Below are 26,777 nucleotides of genomic sequence, written 5' to 3'. Positions count from 1 at the left end.
ACTGCGGCCCAAGCCCAAGCATCTCCTCGGGAACTGGGTCAGTAGTCTCCTAAGGGCCTCCTCCTCCTCCCTGCCCCAGTAGTCCGCCCTCATCATTACCCGCCCCCACCCTGGGCCTTCCGGGCCTTCCGTGAGCACCTCCACTGCACGCAGACTCCCCACTAGGCCTGGAGCCCTCTGTGGGGCTCGACCCCAGGACCCCGGGATCATACCCCGAGCCCAAGGGAGTCACTCCCAGGTGCCCCCTGACCAGCGTCTGGGATGAGGGGACCTGGCGCCGGAGATGTTAGGGAGGCTGAGGGTTCAGGGCAGCTGGGGCCCGGCCCGGGGACCCTCCTAACTTGCTTCTCCTGCCCAAGTACTTCCTCGGGCCCCTCGTCCCATCCTCCCGCATCAGGCATCAGACCTGAGCCTGCAGGCCCCCAGCCCTCCTCCTGCTCCCCCCTCGCCTGCCCCCCCCCAATGCAATCCCTGTAGACTCCGAGGGTCCAGCTGTGCGAGACCCGCCAGGGACGGTGCCGCGCCGGAGGGCAGCCACGGAGGCAGGAAGGGGGAATGGGCTTTCCTAGAAGGGTCAGGGAGCCGCCTGGTTTGGCCCTGGGAAGCAGGGGAAGCAGGGGAGAGAGAAGAGGGACGAGGGGGGAGGAGTCAGGAAGGGGAGGGAGCAGGGAGGAGGAGGAGGGGGAGGAGAGATCAGGGAGGAGGGGAGAGGAGGGAGGGAGGAGGAGAGAGACGAGGGAGGGGGAGGAGTCAGGAAGGGGGGTGGAGGGAGGAGGAGGAGAGAGGAGGAGGAGTCATAAGAGGGAAGGATGAGGGGGAGGAGAGAGAGGAGGGGGAGGAGTCAGGAGGGGAAGAGAAAGACGGGGAGGGAGGAGGAGGAGAGGGAGGAGACGGAGGGAGGAGGGGAGAGGAAGGAGGGAGGAGACGGAGGGAGGGGGAGGAGTCAGGAAGGGGAGGGAAGAGGAAGGAGGAGAGAGAGGAGGGGGAGGAGAAAGGAGGGGGAGGAGTCAGGAGGGGAGGGTGGAGGGAGGAGGAGGAGAGAGGAGGGGGAGGAGTCATAAGGGGGGAGGAGTCAGGAGGGGAAGAGAAAGACTGGGAGGGAGGAGGACAGGGAGGAGACAGACGGAGGGAGGAGGCCAGAGCCGGAGGGAGGGGGAGGAGTCAGGAGGGAAGAGGCGAAGAAGCCGGAGAGGGAGGAGGAGGAGGGGAGGAGCTCCGGCCCGCGGCGCGCCGGGACGCATGGCCTCGGGGTCGGGGTCGGGGTCGGGGTCGGGGTCGGCGGCGGCGCTGCTGCGGTTCCTGCGGCAGGTGGGGCAGCTCAAGGTGAGCGGCGGGCCGGGGGCGCGGGGGGCTCCAGCCCGCGGAGGCTGCACCCCTCCCCCCCTCCCCCCCTCCCGGGCCTGCGGGCCTCCCCCTCCCTGCCGGGCCGGGGCGGCGCGGGGTCCGGGTGTCGGGGCGAGCCCGGGCGGGGGTGGGGTTGGGGTGCCCCGAGGCGCCCCCTCCGCCCGCAGCCGCGCCGCAGCCCGCGGGGGGCAGCAGGAGCCCCAGAAAGGCTCCTCTCCTCTGCGCTTCCAAATCTGCAAGCCTGTGGCTCCTTAGGTTCGCAGCTTTCCCCACAGGCCCCGTTCGTTCTGCCTCTTTAAATGCAAGAAGTCCCAACTCTTGGAGTTCCGAGAAACGCAGTACTTTACAGTTTTATTTTTAATGTCTGAAGAACTCCTGTATGGCCCATAATTCCCATCCCAGTAACACGGAGTAACTGGACTGCTGGACTCTTGCAGTGTTTACATGTGAATTATTTCTCCCTCTCCTCTTTCTCTTTTTGTATTTTGTATTTTTATTTTTACTCACCCCCCCCTCCTCTTTCTCCTTCTCTGACCCCACTGGCTTATTTGATTCCAGATGTGGACCATTCGGTTGGTGAGGCCTCCTGTAATACTTTCTGAAACCGTCACGCTACTTCTGTACCCTACTCCGTAGATTTCTCTCGAAGAGCACAGCAGACACGTTAAATATTTATTTTTATCAACTTTTTTCTCTTCTTTTCATCAGAGAGTCCCCCGGACGGGCTGGGTATACAGAAGCGTCGAGAGGCCGGAGAGTGTATCGGATCACATGTACCGAATGGCAGTTATGGCTCTGGTGACCAAAGATGAACACCTTAACAAGGACAGGTAAGCTGCCGTGGACGCTGACACCTGTTAGGACTGCAGGTCTGTGGGTTCGGCACCGCTTCTGGTGACCGAGGCCTGTATCTAATTCTCGGAGGTTACTTAGAGAAAATAAATGAGAGACTATTTGCGGCGACCCATACAGGTTCAGGGGGTAGGAAGGGGAATTAAATGTGTTGATTGCTTCAGTTATAAACTACATTCTGGTTTTCTTTTGGCAAGTGATAAAGCCTGCCTTGGTCTCCAGCAGACCTAAGTGTGATATTAGGATTTCCAGGCCCGAGAGTGAGTGTGGTAAGTCTCAAATCCTGTCATTGTTAGTACATTCTGTGCCTTAGTCTAGCCCCTTTCATGAACACTATCACCTGTTTGTGAGGTGATTTTTCGGAAGGGTATGTGCAAGACGTAGCTGAGAAAGAGGTATCTCCTTTTAAAGTCAACAAGTGTTTAAAAGGTTTTGTGAGCACAGGACAAAGTTTCCTAGCAACATAGGACAGTAGGTAAATCTCCCATGAAGGACACAGGTCCCAACTGGCTTCTATAAAAAAGCACAGAAGAAGTTATATTCAAAAGATTGGCAAGGTTGGAGCACCTGGCTGGCTCTGTCGGTTGAGCATGTGGCTCTTGACCTTGGGGCCATGAGTTCGAGCCCCACATTGCCTTTGGGGATTACTTTTTAAAAAAAAAATTAAGAGTTTAAGAAAAGGGTTTAGTAGAAGAGAGCAGGTGTCCTTGGCTGATCTTCATAGAGAGAGTGGAATCTCAGGTGAGCTCTGAAGAGTTGACTTGGTAAAGGAGAGGGCACAGAGTGCAGAGAGGAGGGTATAGCCACCAAAGCCCTGGTGGTAGGAAATTAAGGCTATGTTTTGGAAACGATACATCGTAAATCGTCAGTTTGATGGTAGCGAAGGTTCATTAGAGTTGAGGAGCCCTGTTACTCTGTAGATGGTGTGGAAGTGGGATTTTTGGCAAAAAGTACAAGACGAATGTGGTGTCAGATAGAGATAACGAACCTGAGAGTAGCTGGAGGTTTGAACTGGATGACAGAGACAGGCTGAGGATGAGACAGTCTTGTGAACTGCCTACGACATAGTGGACACGTGAAACAGACTGGCCCTCGGGGGCATTTATATCATGACCTGCCTTTGTTACTTTGACAGTGATTATCCTCATCATTAATCATTATCACCGGTAACCATAGGCATTTGCTTATTGATCAACATGGTGCCAGGAACACACATTATCAAACTGAGTTTTTATGCCAACCGTATGACGTATTACTGTTCCTTTTTTAAAAAAAAAATATTTCGTTTATTTATTCATGAGAGACACAAAGAGAGGCAGAGACACAGGCAGAGGAAGGAGAAGCAAGCTCCATGCAAGGAGCCCCATGTGGGACTTGATCCCGGGACCCCGGGATCACACCCTGAGCCAAAGGCAGACGCTCAACTCAACCGCTGAGCCACCTGGTGTCCCCTACTATTCCTTTTTTACAGCTGATAAAATGAAGGCTGACAGATTGGAGCCTTGAAAGAAATTAAGTAGCTTGGCAAAGATCACACAGTGTATGAGTGGTTGCTGGGTTTGGAACCACAACTGCCCTAGTGCACGCATCTCTCTGTGAGGAGCCTCATGTTGACATCTGGCTAGCATACTGGGGAAATGATTGTTTCTGAATTTTGTATCAGGAAGTAAATGCTATGACCAGATCCTCTCCTCCTGGCTTTGTCATCTGAAGTCATCAACCTTTTAAAGTGATATTTGAAAAACTGGTCATTAAAAAAAAAAAAAAATGCATGCTAACCGTTTCTCCTGCATTCATGTATTACGGTGTTGAATATTAACGAGCAGTTTCAAATCGGAGCTGTTGTGGGCGAGGGGGATAGAGTTACTCTAGAAAGTACTGCATTAAAACACCCCATGAGGTTGGAGGGGGAAAGGAAATTGCAGCTTCACAGGTAAAGGAGAAGGTCCTGGCAGTGAATCTAACCCTGTGTGGTCGTTCACCATTTCTCGCCTGGCCAGATGTGTACGCCTAGCCCTGGTTCATGATATGGCAGAGAGCATCGTGGGGGACATAGCACCAGCGGATAACATCCCCAAGGAAGAAAAGCATAGGCGAGAAGAGGTCAGTGCTGTTTGCTCCGCAGGGGACCACCAGAGGGACCCGTTGGTGACGCAGAGCTGTTGATTAGACCTGATGCAAAACTGTTGACAGAGTTTTGATAGTGACTCAGAAAGGGGAAATCAGGGGAGGATATTTGTAGGGTTTGAGGGCCTGGGCTGGAGAACGTTCAGATGGATCTCGTGGGACAGGCAGCTGGTTAGGTGGCACAGAGGTCAGGACAAAAGAGCCTCAGAGTGGACCGGTAGGACTGGTGAGGCGGAGTCACCCCAGGGTGTTGAGGAATCCGTTGTTGGTGCTTACTCTCTTCTGGGTGGCTTACAGCCTTGGCTTCTAGAAGCAGGGATTTCCAGAAGTGAGCAGAGCACTGGTGTGGGTTGTTCTCAACCTTGTTTAACACAAGATCAGGAAACTACGCCTGCTGCCTGCCTCGTGGGACACCGGGTCAGGAAGCTGCTGGCTGCTGTTCTCGTGCATACAGGACATGGATAGTATGGCTTTCATTAGCACGAGGGCAGTTGCTAGAACTTGAAAGAATTCTCCAGGCTGGCTGAGCTCTTTGGAGGAAAGTTCTGCAAATCCCAAATATAATAATTATTATAGTTACTTGTGAGTTTCCAATTAGTCCTTTAGCGTATTGGTTAGAAGAAAAACATTTGTAATAGTAGGAAATGAACATCAAAAAAAAAAAGTAAATCAGCATCAGTTTGGGCTCTAAACCCAGAGCCCAGGGCCAACGAGGAAGACATATTTGACACAGAAGTTGGAAAATCCAAGAAGGTGTTTTGTTTTTGTTTCGCTTTTTTTTTTTTTTTTTTTTAAATGTTGAATAGCTGCTTCTCAATTCAGGGATTATTGCAAGGTACTTTTATTATAGGACATTGGTCCTAAATTGCTAAGTGGCTGGATCCTTCATCAAAATGGTTTAACAGGGAAGGTGGGCTTGAATAGCTGTTCTCAGAGCTGGGGGAGACGGCCGTTCCGTAGGCAGCAGGACTTTTATCCCTCCAGAGACGAGAAGATGCACGAGGAACACCACTTTAGGAATTCTGACATTATGGGAACAAGGGAAACGGTGTAAGGAGTGTGTTCTTCCTGCCAATGTACAGACCCAGAATACAGGCTCCGCATCACGACAGCCGGTAAAAGGGAGAAAGCTGAGGAAATGCTTCTCTGTAGGAGTCTAGACTCTTGGTGAATAAAGAGGCCCTAGACCGATTGGCAGAATGAATGCAAGACCCAGTTAGTTCAAGATCCTGAGTGGCAGGAAGAATTAGCCCCGGCCCAGAGGGTGTTGAGTGGCGCCCCGACGTAGAAGAAAGGGATGAGGACAAAACTCCCTAATCATACAGCTCATTTCAGGATGCGTGATGGTTTTTTTCAAGGATAAATCTGGACTTTGTGGAGAAGACGTGGTGCAGTGAAGTACCAGAGGGTCCTTGGAGACCGTAAAGTGACACACAGAGTGAGAAGACCAACTGGCCCCATGAAGGCTCATAATGAATTTGAGGCTTCCTCTACAGAGGAGCAAGTCAGAGCCTTTTGGAAAAAAAAAAAAAAAAAAAAGGAGAGAGTCCGTGGGCAGGCTCCTCAGCCTGTGAAGATGAGGGAAGACTGGCTACTGTCTGGACAGGAGTGAGGCCTGGCCAGTGACACCTCACGGAGGGGCCTGGTGGGGCCCCGGACAGAGGGACCCGCCATCCTGGCAGTGATGAGAACTTCTCGGGCCTCCTCGTACCTCCTGGGTGTCCCGGGGGACTTGGTGGGACAGGGGAAGCATCGTGAGGACTCGTGCAGGTTCCAAGACAGGAAACCAAAGGCCTGAAAGAGTGTTGATACCCCCCTTGCCTCTTCCTGCCACGTGTTAGGATTTGGGAACAGAGAGAAAGGTCTGGAAGGTGAACAACTCTTTATGCAGGCGGCGTTTGTGAGCTAGACTTGGAGGTCTGAACTGTGCAGTAAGATAATTAAGTGAGGGTTCCTTGGCTCAAGGCTGATTGTCGGGGAGGAGAGGAGGTAGCGAGAGCAAAGGGAAACGAGGGCCTGGCAGAGAGAATTTAGGGCCAAAGCACTACTGTTGTCTGATCCTCATCCTAAGCAAGAAAAGACAGACTTTTATGTTATAACCCGAGCTGGCGAGTGACGCCTCGTGGGGAGCGTCAGGGCCCCGAGGCCGGGCTGCAGCAGCAGCAGGTCATGTGCGTGGAGGCAGGATCGCGGACGGTGTGTGTCTGCGGGGTGCGAGTTGCCTGAAGGTCGCTGAAGGACCATGAGGTTAAAAGGAGAAGAACCCAGCTTTTATTGGGGGAGTGAATGTGGTAAAATAGGGAAACTGAAAAAGGTAGCGGACGATGAGTAGAGTGTAGATGAGGGGCCCCAGGGCATGAGCTCCGGATCGGTCACCTCTTTGATCCTCACGCCAGCCCTTCCAGGGAGATGCCATCATTGACCCCATTTTACAGAAGTGAAGCCCGAAGGCCACAAGGCCATGTAACTTGCTCAGGGTCCGACCCCCAGTCCTCGGTGGGTCGGGCCTCAGACCCCACGGGACCCAGGGTGTGCAGAGAGGTCCCATACTGCTCGGCCTCAGGAGAGGGTGCAGGGATGCCTTCTGGGTGCCTCCTGCCTGCACAAAACCGCCCCAGGACGTTGGCTGAGGCAGACCCAGCTCAGGACTTGGGGCAGATTGTCCACGTGCTGGCAGCGAGGAACGTGAGCACCCTGGGTCCCTGTGGACAAGGCGAGAAACCCCACAGAGAGGAAGAGGCCGGGGCAGGGCTCTCTGCCCGGAGGGCAGCCGTGGACCCCGGGATTTGGCAAAGTCGTTTTCTGACGGTTCGTGTAAAACACGTAGGCACGGTTGTGCAGCGTGTCTTGCCAAACAGAATCTCGAAACGTCGACTACCTAATAGGTCTCGAAAGGCCATCTGATCCTATCAAACCAAAGGCGGCAAAAAGAGTATAGATCCAGAAAATCCATGTCGGGTTTTTAAGAAGAGACCAACAACATATTCCTTACCTGTTCTTTTTAAAGGACGTGATGGTTTTCATCAACAGGCGCTTTGCCCGTAAGTCATAATCCGGTGTGATCCCCAAAAAGTTGATTTCAGCCGCACGCTACCTTTGTAGAAATAGAGTATCTGGCACGATGGGTGGCGGGTCCGTTCCCTGCTCGGTGGTCAGGCCAGGCGCCAGTCACTGTGTTCGGTGCCCGGTGCGACACCCAAAAGGAATAAAGTCACCCCAGCGTGGAGATTTTCATATACCTGCGAATACACATTAGTTCATTCTTTTCAAACAAAAGCAACAGACAGATGCTTGTCTCTGGAATAACGTCGGGAAAGACGATCCGTTTGTAAAGACATCTTTAACTTTTGGAAGTGCAAGGATTTTCTCGAAGTGTTTGACCGCCATTGATGAAAAGGAAACCGGGGAGGACGCAGACACCAAACACGGCCCGTCTGACACCACTGCGGGCGGTCTGGAGCCACAGGCCGCCCAGGCTGTGACTGCACTTAGGAGGGCAGCCTGGTGACACTGGCCATTGCGGTTTGCTCTGAAGTGGCTGGTGACATTTTCCCCCCTAACGTCTGCTAGACAAATCATGCAGATGGCCCGCGGGTGGCGGCTGTGAGCTGTGTGGCCGCAGAGATCCTGGCCCAGTGGGTCCACTGCCCACCGACTGGCCACGGGGCCTGCGTGTGCAGGAGAGGGCGGGAGGCCAGGCAGGGCGAGCGGATGACGCGCACCTGTTTTCAGCTCCTTGGGGAAAGGCCTGCGAGCTCTGCCTGACGCACGCCCATTGGGGTCCCCCCGCCGGGACATGCAAGGTGCGAGGTGCCCACCCCGGGACGTGCGAGGTGCAAGGTCCTCACCCCCGGATGTGCGAGGTGCGAGGTCCTCACCCCGGGACGTGTGAGGTGCGAGGTCCTCACCCCCCAGACGTGTGAGGTGCGAGGTCCCCACCCCGGGACGTGCGAGGTGCGAGGTGCGAGGTGCGAGGTCCTCACCCCGGGACGTGCGAGGTGCGAGGTCCCTACCCCAGGATGTGCGAGGTGCGAGGTCCCCACCCCCAGACGTGCGAGGTGCGAGGTCCCCACCCCGGGATATGCGAGGTGTGAGGTCCCCACCCTGGGACGTGCAAGGTCCCTACCCTGGGATGTGCGAGGTGGGAGGTCCCCACCCCCAGACGTGCGAGGTGCGAGGTCCCCACCCCGGGACGTGCGAGGTGCGAGGTCCTAACCACGGGACGTGCGAGGTGTGAGGTCCCCACTCTGGGACGTGCAAGGTGCAAGGTGCGAGGTCCTCACCCTGGGACGTGTGAGGTGCAAGGTCCCTACCCCGGGATGTGCGAGGTGCGAGGTCCCCACCCCTGGACAAGTCTACAGAGGGAGGGCGAGGGACGGCTTACATATGCCCTGGGTGGTGCGGCCCCTGCCCCTGTCCCGCCCACTGCCCTTACCCCTCCGCTGCCCTTCCCCCTTCTCCTGCCTCTGCCCCTTCCCTGCCCTTCCCCCTCCCCATGCTCCTTCATTCCCGTGCCCTCCCCCTTCCCCCCCTGCTCCCCCTGTCCCTGCCCTGCTCCGTCCCTCCTCCCCTCCTTCTCCTCCTGCCCGCCCTTCCCCTCCCCCTCCTCCTGCCCCTGCCCCGCCCCCTGTCCCTTTGCCTCCCCTGCCCCTCTCCCTCCCCTGCCCTTCCCCCGCCCCATCCCCTTGCACCTGGCCTGCCCCTCCCCCTGCCCGCCCCCTCCCCCTCCCCTGTCCCTGCCGCGTCCCTGCCCCATCCCCTCCCCCTGTCCCTGCCCCACCCCTGCCCCATCCCCTCCCTCCCCCTGCCCGCCCCCTCCCCCTCCCCTGTCCCTGCCCCATCCCCTCCCCCTGTCCCTGCCCCACCCCTGCCCCATCCCCTCCCTCCCCCTGCCCCGCCCCTGCCCCATCCCCTCCCCCTGTCCCTCTCCTCCCCCTCCCCTGCCCCTCTCCCTGCCCCTCTCCCTGCCCCGCCCTCCCCCTGCCCCTGCCCCTGCCCGCCTGTGCATCCTCAGCCCACGGGAGACTCAGGCCGGCCCTGTCCGTAGGCCAGTAAGCGCCCTGCGCTCCGTGCTTCGTGTCCCGCGGCAGAACGTTGACAGTAGGAAGCGAGGGCGACGGTGTGCAGAGCGTTCCCGAGCTTTGCCACGCGGGTGGCGCCTCTGCCCCGCTCAGGCCCCCTGGGCCTCCGCGTGTCTGTGTTGGAAATGCACGGGGCCCCTGTGGTCCTCCCGCCAGACGCCGACCCCCGCCTCGCTCCCGTCGCCTGCGATGGGCGCACAGCCCCCCGGGGCCGGGTGGGTGGCTGGTGGCCGGGATCCGGGATCTGGGTGGGTGGCCAGGGTCCTGGCGGGAGGCTGGGGTCCGGGTGGGTGGCCGGGGTCCTGGTGGGTGGCCGGGGTCTGGGATCCGGGTGGGTGGCCGGGGTCCTGGCGGGAGGCCGGGGTCCGGGTGGGTGGCCAGGGTCTTGGCGGGTGGCCGGGGTCTGGGGTCCGGGGCCCGGCGCGCCGCAGGCCACAGGGTGGACGCTGGGCGAAGCGCTGGGGCCTGACACCGTCTCCCTCACCTGCGCCCACCGCCGCCTTGGGAGCCGCGAGCTGGTCGGGCACTCAGCTGCCCTTTGGGGGGGTCGGGCACTCAGCTGCCGTTTGTAAGCGGTTGAGCCCCGTTTCTCGCCTTCTAGGGGGGCTGTTAACGAGGTAAATGTGCTCATGATCCCAAGAACTGTTTGCTATTCCAGGAGGCCATGAAGCAGCTAAGCCAGCTCCTCCCCGAGGATCTCAGGAAGGAACTTTATGAACTTTGGGAAGTAAGTATGTGGGACGCGTGGCTTTTTGACCTTTTTGTGTTGTGATTGACTGTACATGGCTCACCAAGGTTTCGGGTGGCCTAGGGCACCCTGACGGGCAGTCCCCAGCTTAGTCGGTTCCCCTGGGTGTCTGTTTCTCGCCTCCTGGCTGCCGCAGGAATTGCTCATGGCTAAAAGAAAATTTTCTCCCTCCTAATGTCCCCATTTCCCCGGACACCACAGTGCCTGGCACAGATCTGGACTCCACAGCCCCCTGGATTTCCTGTCGCTTTGCTGTTACCCGCCCCCACCCCCCCAGCTCTCCTGCCCACCCCACACCCACCCACCCATTTCTGGTCCTTGGGAAGAACGTGGGCCCTCACCATGCCCTGGCTTGGACCTTGGGCGTATTCCCCTCTCCGAGTCTGTTGTCCACCTAGGAAAGTCTGAAGACTTGTTTGGAGTCGAGTTGGGGCCAGGTGAAGTGTGGCCGTGATGCCAGGCCAGAGCCTGGGCCCTGTGGGTGCTCCCTCCCTTCCCAGTGCTGCACAGCAGACCAGGAGGCCACTTGGCTGGATGGAAAGGGCAGAAGAGTGGAGAGAGCAAAGAAAGCCATTGTGCCCCCACTGCTCTCCCTTCCCCTGCGGTCCACTCTGGCCCTCGTTCGCTTGAGCCCCCAGACCCTGCTCCCTAGCCTCGAAGATCTTCACCTCACACGCTTACTTTCCAGGGTTCCCTCCCATCCCTACTCCCCCGTGCTGCCTTCCAATGCTGATCCTCCTCCTTTCCTTCCAAGTCTTCAGGTCCCCCCACCACCCAGCCTTGCTCTCCCCTGAGCCTCAGAGCCTCCAGAGTTCCCTTCCCACTGCCTGGCATGCTGGATCAGGCCTTCCCTTGACTTGGGAAGACCCAGGGCCAGGTAGGGAAGTGTCGGGGTCGACCCCTGAATGCACGTTTCTCCTGAGATGGCCTGTTTACCCAGTGGCCGGATTCTGTGGTGTGCTGTGCTTTCTGGGGCGTCGCTGGGTTCGGGGATGGAAGAAGCGTCCTTCCCTCGGGAGGCAGTAGGAGGCTGTGATGCAGGGAGCAGGCCTTGCTGCCAGACAGACCTGGATGTGAATCCCACCTCCCTTGGGTCAGGTACCTGGCTCTAGTTGGCTTGTTGCTCCCAGAACATGAGAATAATAAGCTCCACAGGCCCTTAGCCACAGTTAGGGAGTCTGCGAAGTTCAGGGAGTCAGTTTAAACAAAACAAAACAAAAACACCTGCTCTAACTTGACGACACACAGCAGGATCTTACCGGAGTCCACAGGAGGCTGTTCAGGCTGTCCCCCACTCTGACCTGTCCCTCGTGGTATAAAAATCAATATGCTTTGATGTTAGAAATATTCATCTGTTCGGCAGCTGAGTCTGCCCTAGGCCCCACTAGGACTTCTCCGTAATACGTACTCTACATACCATATTATTTTCCTAAATTAAAAAGATGCTGAAAACTGAAACAGGGTTTAAGGTAAAGTATCATGAGCCGTTAATGCCTGCCTGGCCGAATAATTGTGATAATTAAATTTGGCAAAATATGCCTGGTGTCTAGCTGGAGCCTGGCTCAGGTGGTTTCTGTTACCAGGTATAACACGGTTGCTTCAGGGACAAGAGCCCCTTGTGCCAAAGAATGTACTTTCAAGGGAACTTCTGGAACACGGTGAATTGAGGAATAATGGAGTGGAGTTGGGTTGCACGCCGTACATTGAAAGAAAAAAAAAGTCCCTGAGTTTACGAAACTAATCTCATGTCTTTAAGGAGGGACTTGCGTAATTCGAAAACCTTTTATAAGAATTGGTTCCCTTGTGTTGCCGAATTATCGTAAACACAGTGGCATTATCTCTTACATTATTTTCTCAGTTAGCCACCAACAACCGGCTAAAAAAAGCTTACTGCAAAATCTACTTTACAAAAATTAATTGACTTGAAATTCACTGTAAAATCTTCTCTGATTTCATTAACTAGCTTCCAAGTGAAAACATTACAGAAAGACTTTGGATTTGGGAAAAAAACAAAAAACGAACAAACCATAAAATACAGAGCACGAAGAGACTCAATAACCCCAAAACGAGTGACAGTTTTATGATCTTGTAAAAGTCCAAGATCTCAGGACAGGTGCACAGCTGGCCGCCTTGGTATGCGACTGTCCTTGAGAATTGTTGCTGCCTGGCGGCCTAGAGCTTAATTAAAAGAAGAGAGCAAGGAATCAAATTGCTTTGTTGGTGATCCTGTGGGATGTTGCTTGGTGCCCAGGAGGAAAACTGTGAGCTTCTTTACTCTCTGACACGAACGTCATCTTTGCACGCTCCGGAAGGGTTGGGAGCTCCTGTTCCTATGAAGAGCCCGAGGGCGCAGATGAATGTACATATTAGCAGCAGCGCATTTTTCAGACATAAGTATAGAAATTGATTCGCAGAGAATAGTATGCTTGGCTCTTAAACGCCTTTACCAGCACGTACACCCCTATGAACGCAGTAGCTGCTTCAGGTCAAGAGGTAAGGTCACCAGGGCCCCGGAGGCACAGACTGAGCACTTATTTAAGTCTCCGTATGAGTATGGACGTGTGCCTATGCTGGTGGGCACGAGTGTATATAAGTTTATTTAGATATTTGAAAAAAAATGTACATCCCTAATATTGAGTATTATTTTGTAAAGAGAGTGTTAGACATTAGACTTGCCCCTAATTTCTTTGACCATTTCTCCCCGTCCTGTGCTTATTAAAGACTCTATTTCAAGAACGAGAGTGTCACTCTCCACAATACATGTTTTTTCAGAGCCCACAGTATCTTCTGACACAAAGGCCTAGCTTTGGGCGGTTCTCAGAAGATAGTCCCCTCCCCTCCTCTCTTTCTAGTGTGGATTGAATTGTGTCCCCCTAAAATTCACATTGTACCTCCCAATAAGACCTTATTTGGAGATAGGATTTTTTTTTCTTGCTCCATTCCATAGTTTATTCTCAATATTTAGTAAAATATAATACACAATTAGGCAATAAATACTTGTTGCATGGATTGACAGGACTTCTTTATGAGTAACTGTGAAGGAGGTTTCTTTTTTTTAATCATTATATTTCAGACTTTGTTCATCTTGAAATATATCCTTTTTTAAATTCTTTTTTAAATTCTTTAAATTTTTAATTTTTTAAAATTCTTTTAATTTTAATTTTTTTAATTCTTTTAATTTTTATTTTTTGAAATATATCATTTCACGTCTTCTCTAAATAGGAAATGGTAACTGCAGAGAGTTTTTCTTTTTGAGATAGGATCAAAAAATTTGGGGGGGAGATAGGATTTACACAGAGGTAACCACTTCAAAAGGGGATCATTAGGGTGGGTCCTAATCCAGTATGACTAGTGTCCTTATAAAAAGGGGAAGTCGGAGGGATGCCTGGGTGGCTCAGCAGTTGGGTGCCTACCTTTGGCTCAGGTCGTGACCCCGGAATCTCTGGATCGAGTCCCGCATCGGGCTCCCTACATGCCTGCATCTCTGCCTCTCTCTCTGTGTCTCTCATAAAAAAATAGATAAAATCTTAAAAAAAAAAAAAAGGAGGGGAAGTCGGACACAGATATGTATTGGGGAGCACCATGTGAACATGAGGGAAGCCGTCTATAAGGCAAGGAAAAGGGCCTGGGGCAGATTCTTTCTCACAGCTCTTGGAAGGAACCAGTCCTGCCAACACCTTGATCTCTGACTTGTAGCCTCCAGAGTTATAAGACAATAAATTTCTGTTCCCTAAGCCCCTATTTGTGGTTCTTTTTCTAGCAGCCCCAGAAAACTAATTCTCTGTCTCTCCGTAGCTCTATTTTCCCTCTCTCTCTGATACCTCTGGTACTATGTAAGTGGCTACTTTACTGTATTCTTATCTATTTTAAAATCATCTCTGTATTCTGTCTCTGATTCTTTCCTGTGTCTGTTAAAATTTTGTAAATTTAAAACTGGAAGAAAACCTGTGTCCAACTCCTTTAGTTTACAGACAAGAAGACAGGGCTTAAGGAGCAGTACCTTGCCCAGGGTCTCTTAGGTGCCAGGTGACAACACCTCCCTCCTAGTTCAACATTGTCTTCATATGGTGATGTGGTGTGGTGGTTCACTGAGCAAGCATTTACCGTTTTACCATGTTTAGGACACCTCGCCGGTTACTTATTTGTAGTAAGAGACTCTTGGTGTCCTGGCACTGCTGTAACAATTTGCAGAAATTTGGATGGCTTTAGACAACAGAAATCTATTGTCTCACAGTTCTGGAGACTAGAAGTCCAAAATCAAGGTGTCGGCAGGGCCATATTCTGAAGGCTCCAGGGAAGGGTCCTTTCTTGCCTCTGCTTGGCTTCTGGTAGATGCCTCTTCGGTTTTTATTTCTATTTGTTTGTTTGTTTGTTTCTTTGTTTATGGCATCTTCTAGCTTTGGCACTCCTTTATAGACACATCGCTCCAACCTGAGCCTCTGTAGTCAGGTGGTGTTCTCCCTGGGTCTGTATCTGCACCCAGATTTTTCCTCTTATAAGGACACCAGTCATTGATTGGGTTAGGGCCCATCCTAATCCAGTATGACCTTATCTTAATCTGATTACGTCTGTAAAGACCTTATAAGATCACATTCCTGGATTCCAGGTAGACATCAAGATTTTTGGAGAACACTGTGCAACCCTGTATACAGACTCATTTTCACTTCTGCGTTTTTATAATTCATGTTCGGTGTTAGTACGTGGACTTCAATATCCAATTTCCAGGATTCACATACCCTGTTTACTGCCAGCGTGATCTTGGGCAACTTACTGAACCTCTGTGCGCCTCAATATCCTCGACTATAAAATGGCAACAGTAATAGCACACATACCTATCTTATAGGTCGAATGGCAGTCGAATTAATGCATACATGTAAAGCACTCGGAGTATTGCCTGACGCATGGTAGGCTGTATCCTTCCGGTCTCCAGTCTGTATGTTCTGCTTTGGGTTTAAGAAAATATGGTCCTTCTGTATCCAGGAAACTTAGAATTAAGTACCAGTTACATAGAAAATGCCAGTTGATTGATTCCTAAAATGTTAATCATAGCTGTTCACTGCTATAAATAGCTGTCGGCCCCCAGGGTCATGTCTCTTTAATGCAATTAAACATCCTTGATTATAATTTATCTTTGTCATGGAAGTGCGAAATCAGATTTCAGCAAGTCAAGAGAAAACATTTTCATTTTTCTCCCGAGTATCACAGAAAGATGTTCCCCCCCACCACCTGCCTTTCAGTTGAAAGAACCATCCTGGTGAGTCCCAAGGCAAAGCAGGAGCTCCCTGTGCAGAACGCCTGGCACCCCGCCTGGCCTGGGAGCCTTTCCCACACGGCAGCTTCTCTCCATGTCACCCGAAGCTCAGCCAGTTGGAGACACAGTGGGTTAAGGATGCCCTTTTAGGGGTGCCTGGGGGGCTTAGGGATGGAGCATCTGCCTTCAACTCAGGGTGTGACCCCGGGGTCCCGGGATCAAGTCCTACGTTGGGCTCCCTGCATGGAGCCTGCTTCTCCCTCTGTCTGTGTCTCTGCCTCTTTCTCTCTCTGTGTCTCATAAATAAATAAATAAAATCTTTTTTTTTTTTTTTTAAAGGCACCCTTTAAAAAAGTCTCCCTACAAAGGATACTTTGTAGTTGAGGCGCAGTGTGTTACTGGGGAGTGGGTTGCAGAGCAACAGGAGGATCCTGGGTCCCGGAGGGAGAGTCCCTGGGAGGCGAGCCAGTGGAAGGTTCCAGACAGAAACTTCCTGTAAGGCTTCGTGGGGCCTACCCCTCCCCAAGGAAGAGGGAGGAGGCTTGTGGCCTCCTTGTCCCTTCCTTCCCTTTAGGGACCCAGACTTGTGTCTCTCTGCTGCTTGAACTCCCTCTTGTGTTGCTCCACAGAACCCCAGTCCCAGCCATTTCGGCCCCTTGTGTTCCCCAGTCTCAGCTGGGGGCTGCAGAGGGCTGCTGCAGGGGCCTGCTGGCCCCCCTCCTTGCTGGTCCCCCCAGGAGGGCCTAGACTTGCACCCAGGCCCGCAGCACCCCCTCAGGGGCCCCACATCTGCTGTCCCTCACTCTCCTCACTCACCAGTTGGCCTCTCCTCCCCCAACTTTATGGCAGGTAATCTTGCCTCCTTCCATGGGAAATACAAGCGTCCAGATGGGAACTTTCTCAGCCTCTGGAAGGGTGTTTCCCTACCTTATTTTGAAATAAACGTCCCTGGATACCACATTACCCCCCTCCGTTCTCGGCCTCCCCAGGCTGACGGCCTCCCCCACTGTCCCCAAGGCCCTTGCCCTCTCTGCCCGGTGCCCCTGACACCTGTGGCTGTGCATTGGTGAAGCTCTCTCATCCCTCAGGGCTGTGACATTGTACCTTCCTGATTTTCTTTGTCCCTTTCTGGCTCTTATTTTCCTTTTTTAAATTTTTATTTTTTATTTTTTAAATTTAAATTCGATTCATTCACATAGGGCGTATTACTAGTTTCGGAGGTAGAGGTTAGTGGCTCCTCACTTGCGTGTAACGCCCGGTGCTCGTGACATCAAGTGTCTGGCTCCTCTTTCTTGAGTTTGTGCGCGGGTTTCCTCTTCCTCGGCTGACTTGGTCCGAGCCCAGGTTCCCTTCCCAGGGCCTGGCCTTGGCCTTGTCCCTACGCGCTCCTCCCGGGCTTCACTGGTCACCTTCTGACGGTGCCGTGTGTTCTCCTGGGAGTCACCCCCCTGGGCTCCGGACTTAGACTCCCACAGCCTAACGGACAGCACCACCTAAATAGCCTACTCAGTAGGTTCATCGCATCCTCATTTTTTTCAACCATTTTTATTATTTTTAAAACTGTCTTATAGAAAAATAAAGCACAGGAAAGGACACCAACACCTGTGTATGGCAGGTGAGTTACCGGAAGGATAACGGCCTCGTAACTGCCATCTGGCATCAGGATCCCTCGGCCCAGAAGCCCTTTCCCATGCCCAGGCCAAGCCCAGGCCCTCCCTTCCTCCAAAGGCAACCGCTGATGTTCACAGGCACAGCCTCACCTTCTTTATGGTTTTATCACTCAAGCGGTCGTCCAAGACATTTTAGTTCAATCCTGCCCATTTTTTTTAAAGTTTCATATACCTTTTGAATCCCCTTTATTTTCACTATTATTATTTTTAAAGATTTTATTTATTCATGAGAGACCCAGAGAGAGAGAGACAGAGACATAGGCCGAGGGAGAAGCAGGCTCCCTGCAGGAGCCTGATGTGGGACTTGATCCCAGGACCCCAGGATCACAACCTGAGCTGGAGTCAAGACCTGAGCTGAAGGCAGACGCTCAACCATGGAGCCACCCAGGCGCCCCTGGAATCTCCTTTAATCCACAGTTCCTTCTCTGCTCCTGATGCCCACCCCACCTCTTTCTTTTTCTTGCAAATTATCTGTTGAAGAATCCAGACCATCTGGCTCGCAGAGTTGTCCAAAGCCTGGGTTTTGCCAGTTGCACACTCACGATGCAGGGCATGTCCCTGTGTTCTACTTTGTGCAGATTGGTGCACTGGGATCCAGAGGCTGGATCAGACTCATGTTGGATTTTTCTGGCAAAACTGTAGATGCTGTTGGATTCTTTCATCATGAGCCACAGAATGGCTGGGGTTTCTCGATGCTTAACGTCCCTTCATCCTTTCGGGCTGCACAATTGTAAAATACCCGTGTGTTTATCTCGTTTTCATTTAGTAGTTGAAATAATTGTATTAGCAGAGGCCTCTTGGTCATCTAGTCTTTGATTGCAGCTCCTATCGGAAAGATGAGGGAATCATGCTTGACTTTGGTCGTTGCTTCCTCGATGGTGGGAATGACAGGATAGTCCAGCCTCATTCATCTCGAACACACTTCGGCCAGACGTCCCGGTTGGCCTCCTTGTGTCAGTAGGCAGCGCTACTTCAAGACCACAGTGTGCGCTCGGGGGTCCTGGCTGCTGCTGAGTTGGGTATGGTCTTTATGCTTTTTACTGGACAGAGCTGGGATAGCTAGGGTATCTGTGTGTACGCCTCGTGGGTTCATGGTGACATTTCCAATTCGAATACAGTACTGCACGGGGTTTACTTATTAACCTCCTTTATGGTGTGTCTTACCCTCTTCTATATTGTCCTTTCTTCCTCTCAAGGAATCCTGACTGTGTAGGCTTGGTCCTTTGCTATACACATACATGTCTCAGGATAACAATTGTGTATATGCCACCATCATCAATTCCAGGTACTGAAAACAGTCTAAAAAATTGTTTTGTCTGGGTGGCTCAGCTGGTGAAGCGTCTGCCTTCAGCTCAGGGTCCTGGGATCGAATACCGCATCACTGCATCAGGCTCCCTGCGCAGGGTGGGGGGGATCTGCTTCTCCTCCTCTCTCTACTCCTCCTCCCTGCTCGTGCTCGCTCTCTCTTTCTCTCTGCCACACTCTCTCTCTTCAAGAAATAAATCTTTTAAAAAATTGTTTTTCCTATCCTGTTTTCTTCCTGTATTTTTTTAATAGTTGTACTCTATCTAGATTGTACTTTAGATTGTCAGAACATTGAACTATTATATACTGTTTCTTATACCTCGTTGAGTCTTAGTTCTGCAAGCACCTTTGATGCTCACTCCCAGTCCTTTTGGCAGGTTTCCTGGTCATTTGGGCTGGCTGAAACTTGTTCTCTTGTAGATTCTTCAAGAAGGGCTCACAGGAACAATATGCTCTAAGTCTTGTCTCTGTTCTCTACACTGCAAGGTCAGTACATTACTCCCGTTCTCTTTGGTCACAAAGCGTTATCGTCAAAGTCTGATGATAATTTTATTTCCCTTATATGTCAGATGCTCTCTCTGCATAGGTGTCCAAAGGACTTTTTTCATAGATATGATTTTATTAGAATGTGTCTTGGTGTTGGTCCTTCTGGGTTAGTATCCTTAGCTACTTGGTGTGTGTTTTCAATATAAAAAAAAAAAGAAATTTTAATTTCAAGAAAATGTTTTTGAATATAGTTTTTCTTTCACTTTGGTTTCTTTTTTTTTTTCCTCCAAAACTCCAACATCTCTGTGTGTTGGTTCTTCTTTGCCTTTTTGAATATTTGTCACCTTCCCTCGGATCCTTTAAATTATCTTCATTTCTTTTTGACTTTTAAACTTTTAAACCTAACTTCCTTTTCAATTTCCATTTCTCTTAAGCTACTATTTATCATATTTAAAAGTCCCTGTGTATTTGCTTAGCCTTCACTATGAAAATGACTTTGTCTTTTATCTCTGATGTTTTTTATATGGTTCTTTCATGTCTTCCCATTTGCTTAGCATCTTATAGTTCTTTTTGAAGTAGTTTTCTTACAGATTTGGTCCTTTAAAAAAAATTAAGAATGTCTTTCTGATGTGAATCACCTGTAGAGATGTCATTTTGTTCCTTGTTCTCTTTATCTTCTGGTAGGCTTGTATGAGATCTGACCTCTGATCTTTTTTTATTGCTCATTCTGATACCTAATCAGTATTCCTGAACTTTTGGAACAAAACTTGGTTCAGATAACTTTTTTTTTTTTGAGATTTATTTGAGAGGGGAGGGGGAGAGAGTATCTTGAGCTGATTCTGCACTGAGTGTGGAACCCGACGCAGGGCGCAATCATACCACCCTGAGATCATGACCTGAGCTGAAACCAAGAGTCAGATGTTTAACCAACTGAGTCAGGCGCCCCCAGATAACTTTTTTGAATTTCACAGAGCTTCCTCATCTGTTTCGTTTTTAAATGTGGTGTTAAATTGTATGGTGGCTTGCTTTCAGAGATTTCCCTGGTTTTGTCTTCTTTCTGCACTTTTTTTTGGGGGGGAGGTAAAGATTTTATTTTATTTATTCATGAGAGACACCGAGAGAGAGACAGAGGGAGAAGCAGGCTCTCTGGGGAACCCGATGCAGGGCTCAATCCCAGGACCCAGGGATCACACCCTGAGCTGAAGGCCACTGAGCCACCCAGGTGCCCCTCTTTCCTCACTTCTATCTGGACTTTTTCTTTTCTTCTTGTTACCTTCACCCTACTCAATTTTGGTTCCACCTCCAGCAGTTTCTCTTCCTGGGGGCCCCCTGTCCCGGCGGGGGGAGCCCCAGCAGAGCAGGTCAGGCTGGTGCACCCACCAGGGCTGGGCTTGCACCAGCAGCTAGTGCAGCACCCCTGTTGGTTGTTGGGAGGTTCTCCTAGTCTCAGATCCATCAGATGCCCTGTTGCTCCTGCTGATTGAAGCCAGGGCTTGGGGCTGGAGGCGATGCGTGGTAATGCTATGTCACATAGTTTTGTTATAAATGCTGTTCATTAGGTTTTGGTTCTATTGTCTCTTTGCTCGGTCAGTTTTGGAGGCCCCTTTCCCCCCTCTGCTCCCTCTTGAGTTATGCATGCCAGAAACAAGAATGTCATTTTCAGCTCTTTCTTTTGTTCCTGTTCACATTTTGGTTCACTTCTTCCTCCTTAGTGGTTCTCAGATCCTCCCACTTGTCACATCTTCATTGCCACGAGATGAGGCCCAGACAGATTCTCCTGGCTTCTCTGCTGCTACAGTCTCAGAGCCTGATTTCTCTCCTTCCAGTCTACTCTTTTCCACTCTGAAGGTAGAATGATCTTTCCACAGTGCAAATCTGATCATGACCCTTCTGGCCTGAAACCTTTCAGTGATGTCCAGTAGCTGCCGGAGGAGCTGAAACCCTTGATCACAAACTGCAAGGCTCGTCCTCCCCCCTTCAGCCTCTTCTCTCTCCTCTTGCTCCTGCCATTGTTTCTGCATCCTGTCATGAGAAACCACTTGCAGTACATTCCCCAAAGATCCGTGGGGTCATCTTACTTCTAGAACCCTATTGGCCACACTGTTTTCCTGGTGCTGCCTCACTGGTGGAAAATGAAATTGGGAGATGCCTGTACCATTATTTTTTGAGGAAAAACCCAACAATTTATATTTTTAAAAGAAACATGTAATTTCACTGGAATTTGTTATACAGTGTGTGGTCATTTCCTAATGGTCTTGAAATCTTTTTTTTCTCACTTTGAATAGAGAAAAATCCTGGACTGCTATGCATAGAGTATATTCCACTTCTTTGTTGAGCAATGGACTTGAATTTATTAAATATAAATATATAATTATAAATGTGAATAAGCGTTTAAATAAAAGCAATTATTTTTAAGTGCCTTTGAAATGAAACAAAATGTATTTGGTTTCATATTGAAACGATTTCCCTGTACAATTTTCAGCTCTATCAAAATCCATATAGCTGCCTTTATAAGAATAAGGCATCTAATAAAAACCGAGAAACCTTAAGTGATTCACATCACATCCCCCTGCCAAGAAAGCATGACAGGTTCATTATCCAAACACATCTGGGGTGGAATTACAAATGAGAGCTTTGCAGGGAAGCCAGTTGGGAACACTTTGGTCTTAATAGAAAAACGATTCTATATAGTATTAATTGGGACTTGCAGTTATGTGACATGTGTCACACTCTAAGAAGCAGCCCTCCTGTAGCTTTTTGTTTCAGGCTTGCACTGAGGGGAGAGGGACCAAAAGCAAGAGGAAAGGTAAAAAAGCTGCTCCCCATCCATGGCCTTCACCACTTCCCTGTCACCAACACGTGCGTGCACACAGGCCATTGCACATAGAACCCACAGATCCTGGCCGTGTCCTCCAGAATCACGACCCAGGGGGACTTGGTGAAATATTCTCTGTTTGGAAAGCAAGGACAGAGATTTCCAGTGTAAAGGGGCAGCCCAAATTCAATGAGAAGGCTAGACATTCAAAAGGACATTTAAAAAGGAAAAGGAAGCCTGGCCCTTCTGAACTAGGAGGGAAATCATTGGAGAAGCAGGAGATGAAATAGTAGCTTGAAGTTAAAAAGACATCCATGACTCAGGTGGAAGGAGTAATAATGATCCTGAAAGGAAGACAAGGTCCCAGATGGGAAGAAAAATGTCGGGAGTGTCGCTATGAACAGATGAGACTTTCGAGGCATCTGGGGGACTCCACGGAATCACCAGCTCATCCTTGCGCGGGGTGCTGATAGTAAGGGGGAGGCACAGACGAGCGTATCTCTGGAGGGTTTGCGTGTGGTCGGGAGGGCTGGCCAGTACAGAATGTTCCCTTAGCTGTGACTCTGACTTCAGGACCAGAATAAGAATCTTCTGGAATGCCTGCCCTGCCGCTCTCATCATGTTGCTCTCATTGTGCCTTTACTCAGGAGTATGAGAACCAATCTAGCGCAGAAGCTAAATTCGTGAAGCAGCTGGACCAATGTGAGATGATCCTGCAGGCATCTGAGTATGAAGACGCTGAGAACAAACCTGGGAGGCTGCAGGACTTCTTTGATTCCACGGCAGGTACTCTGTGCTGTTTTCAGTAAACACCATCGTAGCTGGGCTGACCCTTAGCATGGTGGCTGATGTCGCCTTCGTGAGATCCGCTGTTGGTGCCGTCCAATGACACTTTCCCATGGAGCACCTAAGAGGGAGATGGTGGGCTTCATGGTGGGAGGCAGTCTGGTGCCTGGTGGTGAGAGCGTCACCACCCTGGGGCCTGAGCAGCGAGCCAGGTTCACGTCGACACCTGCCTGTGTGTCCCTCGGGCGGCCTCCTGGCCTCTCTGGAAAACAGAAACCATAAGGCTTACCCTACTTGAGTCATAGGTGGATTTTGAGATGAGATGAGAGAGAGACAGAGAGAATGTAGATGGAAGTGCTTTACAGAAGCCAAGTCATGAAAGACGGAGGTAGAAAAATATGTAAAAGTAGAGAACCCCACACCATCGAGGCCACCATTGTCCGTATGGTGCTTCCTAGCACGCCCTGGAGCCCAGCTGGTTCTGGTTCTGCCACATACAACCCATGTAACCTCCAGCTAATGACTTGACCTCGCTCTGGGCCTTAGTTCCTGTATTTTTAAAATAAGGCTAATTCTAGGGGCGCCCGCTGGCTCCATCGGTAGAGCATGCAACTCTTGATCTCAGGGTCGTAAGTTTGAGCCCCATGTTGGGTATAGAGATTACGTTAAATTTAAAAAATCTTTTAAAAATAAGGATAACAGGCAGCCCGGGTGGCTCAGCAGTTTAGCGCCGCCTTCGGCCCAGGGCGTGATCCTGGAGACCCAGGATCGAGTCCTGCATTGGGCTCCCCACATGGAGCCTGCGTCTCCTTCTGCCTGTGTCTCTGCCTCTCTCTGTGTATCTCTCATGAATAAATAAATACAATCTTTATTTAAAAATAAAATAAAATAAAAACAAAAATAAGGATAACTACAGAATCTACTTTATGGGGGCATTTGAAGATCCAGGGGGTTGGCTCCTATGACGTAGCTGGAATAATACCGGGCAGTGGGCCTTCGCTGTCTCCCTTCTGAGCCCCCAGAGAGCCTCCAGAGAGGCTGAGCGCGCTGCAGAGGCACGGGCTGCTGCCTGAGCACAGCTCCGTGTCTCCCGGGCCCCGGCTCCCCTGAGAGCACGGCCCGAGGGCGCCCATCTGGGACCTCTCCGGATCTTGCAGGGCCCCTGGCCCACAGGCTGTGCTTCAGAATACGATGCACATGGTTGGGAGGTTGATTCGATTTCCCTTCCCTCTTCTCCAGCCCCCTGCCTCTGCCTCAGACAAGGCCCCGGTCACTCCTGCATTGGATGGTGGTCGTTACCTCCTAACTCGGCCAGCCAGGCTCACCGTCCGTGTCTGTCCTGCGTGTCTGCAGACACAGGTCTTATCACACCTCCATCTGTTAAACTTCTCTGGCTTTCCCCTTCCTAAAAAGTAAGACCTTGACACTTTGGAGTGGCCAAAAGGCTCTGCAGTCTGCGGCCACTCGCCTCCCCGGTCTCCTTTTCTAATCCTCCCTGTCGAAATTAGGCAGGCGTTCCCTTCTAGTCGCTCAATCTGCGTTTGGTCCAGAACTTGCCATAGGGTCGTGACAGTCTGACTTGCCTTCTCCATAGCAGTGTTCCTTGTTAGGGCCCTTCCCAAAACCCCCAGTAGCTCACCCTACCCCAGAGTAAGCTGTTTGGGGGCCAAGACCAGGTTAGTCTCCTCTGTCTTTGATACAGGTGGTGCTCAGAAGTATTTGACCTCAGTTAAATAGAAGAGCATTGTGAACGAGGGAGCAGCAGACTATGGCCAGGCTGGGCTGCTGCTTGTTTGTGTAGGTACAGTTTTATTGAAAGAGCCACACTCATTCTCTGTGTGTTGTCTCTACTGCTTTTAAACCACAGCAACAGAATCGAGTAGAACTGAGTAGTTGGCAACACAGACCGCATAGGTCACAGAGCCTGAAGTATTTACTGTCTCACTCTCTGCAGAAAAGGTTTGCCAACCCATCGTAGGCACCGGCTGGGTTCCCAGATAGCATACGTCACCAATAACGTAACTATAAAGTACCAGTCATGTTTGCGTGGTGCTTTGCATTTTGACACGGTCATCTTCCACTTTGGCACACTCACAATGAAAAAGAAAAAAAATGAAACGTGAAACTACTAGAAGAATCAAAAAAATGTGGGAGCCTGAAGGGTCCTCTGGTTCAAACTCCACATCTTATCGAGGAAGAAACGAGCTGAGAAAGAAGGTGATGTGCCCGCCACTGAGTTGAGATGAAAATTCACTTTACTTTCCACGGTGGTGCACGCCTCTATTAGGAAATTAATAATTGTGAGTAATGCAACTGGTGTAAGGAGTGGTTTCTTAGTCATCCCAATAACGCTTGAAGAAAAAACAAGCTTCGTTAGGGAGAGAGGAAGATGTACACTGTGACCCTCGAAGATTTATTTTTTTAAGTAGACGGTACCCCAGCGTGGGGCTCGAACTCATGACCCCAAGATCCAGAGTTGCACGCTCTACCCACTGAGCCAGGTGACAGGCTTCTGAGGATTTTGAAGGGGACTTAAAGGCTTTAGTTTGATAACATTTAGTTTGATAACATTTTTATTTTTCTAATTCAATCACCACTTAAGGCTTTTTTTTTTTTTTCTTTTTCTTTTTGAAACTCTGTTGTATGGAGGAACAGCATGGAGGCCAGTGTGGCTGGTGGGGGTAGAGGAGAAGAGAGGGTCACGGAGAAGTGGGCTGAGGCCCGGCGGCCAGCTCAGGAGGTTGGCCTGTGCTCTGGGCGAGATGGGGAGCCCCTGGAGAAGGTGGACCACAGGGCCAGTGTGATCTGACTTGTGTCTTGGAAGGGTCATGTGGGCTGGAAGCAGGGAGACCAGCTGGGGGCCATTGGTGTATCCTAGTGAGAAATGATAGTGCTTTGAGCCAGGATGGTAGTGGTAGAGAAAGGAAGGACTAGTCAGATTCTGGATATATCCTGAGGATGAAGGTGGACAGGATTGTGGGGGGGTGTTTATGAGAGACGTCCGAGGATTTTGGTCTGAGCACCTGTAAAACAGTGGAGTTGCCGCTAAATGGGGAGGAGGGGGAGGATGGGGGGAGTTAGGTGTCCGCAGATTCAGCCGCATGCAGCTAAGTCTGCGTCCTTGATGGGAGCCACTTTGGTAGGACAGTGGGAATAGTCATGATAGCTTGACCTTTCCAGAACGGGGCAGAGGGCAGCCTGGAGGCAGCGGGGAGCTCGGAGGGCAGACCCAGGCCCAGGGACAAGAGCCACTGTGTGACAGGGCTGCGGGGAGAGCCGTGTCCTCAGGGTGAGCCAGACCTCAGGAAAAACAAGTGAAGGGAACGTTCAGAGGAGGCCGAGCATAGGGAGTAACTGAACAGAGTTAAACAAAGGCACTGGCAAAAAAAACCCCAAACCAGGGGAGAGATGGTGAGTTTGGTATTCCCCTGGGCCAGCTACTTTCAGCCCAAGGTGGCTCGTAGGTTGGTGGCTGCCTGGGGCAGAAATCTGGGAGCACTGAGTGGCGGGGACAGCCCGGATCCGTGGGCTGTCGTGTACAAGTGTCTGCATGAGGCACGTTTGCATCCGGGCACGGCCTAGGCCGTCTGTCTTCCCGCTAGTCTTTTTATATGTAGGTGCCTTGTCCCTCCCAACCGCAGGTGCGGAAGGGGCAGGGGCTGCGTTCAGTGCTCTGGCTGCTGTCCTCCGTGAGCGTCTGGCCCCCACTGGGAGCACTCAGGCTGCCCGGGGTGGCTTCCCCTCGCTCTGCCTCATGGGCCACTCCTTTGTCGGGCTCTCATCCCCAGTGCCCCGTGGCCCCTGGGGTCATCAGCTCTGAGTGATCCCCTCGCCGGGACCTGGAATGGTTGGACTGAGTCACGGGGTGGAGCCAAGCCTGGGATCGAGCTGGACGCACGGATGGATTTCCTTGTCAACACCTCGTTCCCTGTCTTCTTGCCTTGCAGGAAAGTTCAGTCACCCCGAGATAGTCCAGCTGGTTTCTGAACTCGAGGCAGAAAGAAACGCCAGCATAGCTGCTGCCGCCCGTGAGCCGAGTTCCTGACATGTGCTCCCTGCTGCGGCCCTCCTGCGACGGGCGTCGTGTTTTTCCCTCTCACGTGTCGTGTTTTGCTGCTTTTGCTTTGATTCCCCCCAGACGTGAGTCCGTTTGTTTTCCATTGCTTGGACTCCAGCAAGAAACACAATACAGTCTGGATAATAAAAGAAGCTGCGAGCAGGATGTGGTCCTGGAAAATTCCCTGGATGAAGACTGGGGGGTAGTGGGGGGAGCTGCTTATGAACTAAATAAATACATCTTTAAAACCTTAAA

The 26,777-nt window shown here is 51.3% G+C and overlaps 1 protein-coding gene across 1 annotated transcript; it reads left to right on the top strand.

The window, feature by feature from the left end:
- Positions 1-1,159: 1,159 nt before the first annotated feature.
- Positions 1,160-26,777, top strand: HDDC2 (HD domain containing 2). The gene is made up of 6 exons (XM_038526719.1): positions 1,160-1,323; positions 2,053-2,174; positions 4,197-4,299; positions 10,063-10,131; positions 22,327-22,465; positions 26,413-26,777. Exons 1-6 carry the CDS (start codon positions 1,240-1,242, stop codon positions 26,508-26,510), a joined length of 615 nt encoding a protein of 204 aa, XP_038382647.1. The 5' UTR covers positions 1,160-1,239; the 3' UTR covers positions 26,511-26,777.

This window comes from Canis lupus, chromosome 1 (assembly GCF_011100685.1).
Source record: "Canis lupus familiaris isolate Mischka breed German Shepherd chromosome 1, alternate assembly UU_Cfam_GSD_1.0, whole genome shotgun sequence".
In the NCBI taxonomy this organism is placed as follows: domain Eukaryota; kingdom Metazoa; phylum Chordata; class Mammalia; order Carnivora; family Canidae; genus Canis; species Canis lupus.
This window is presented reverse-complemented; position numbering and strand designations above follow the sequence as displayed.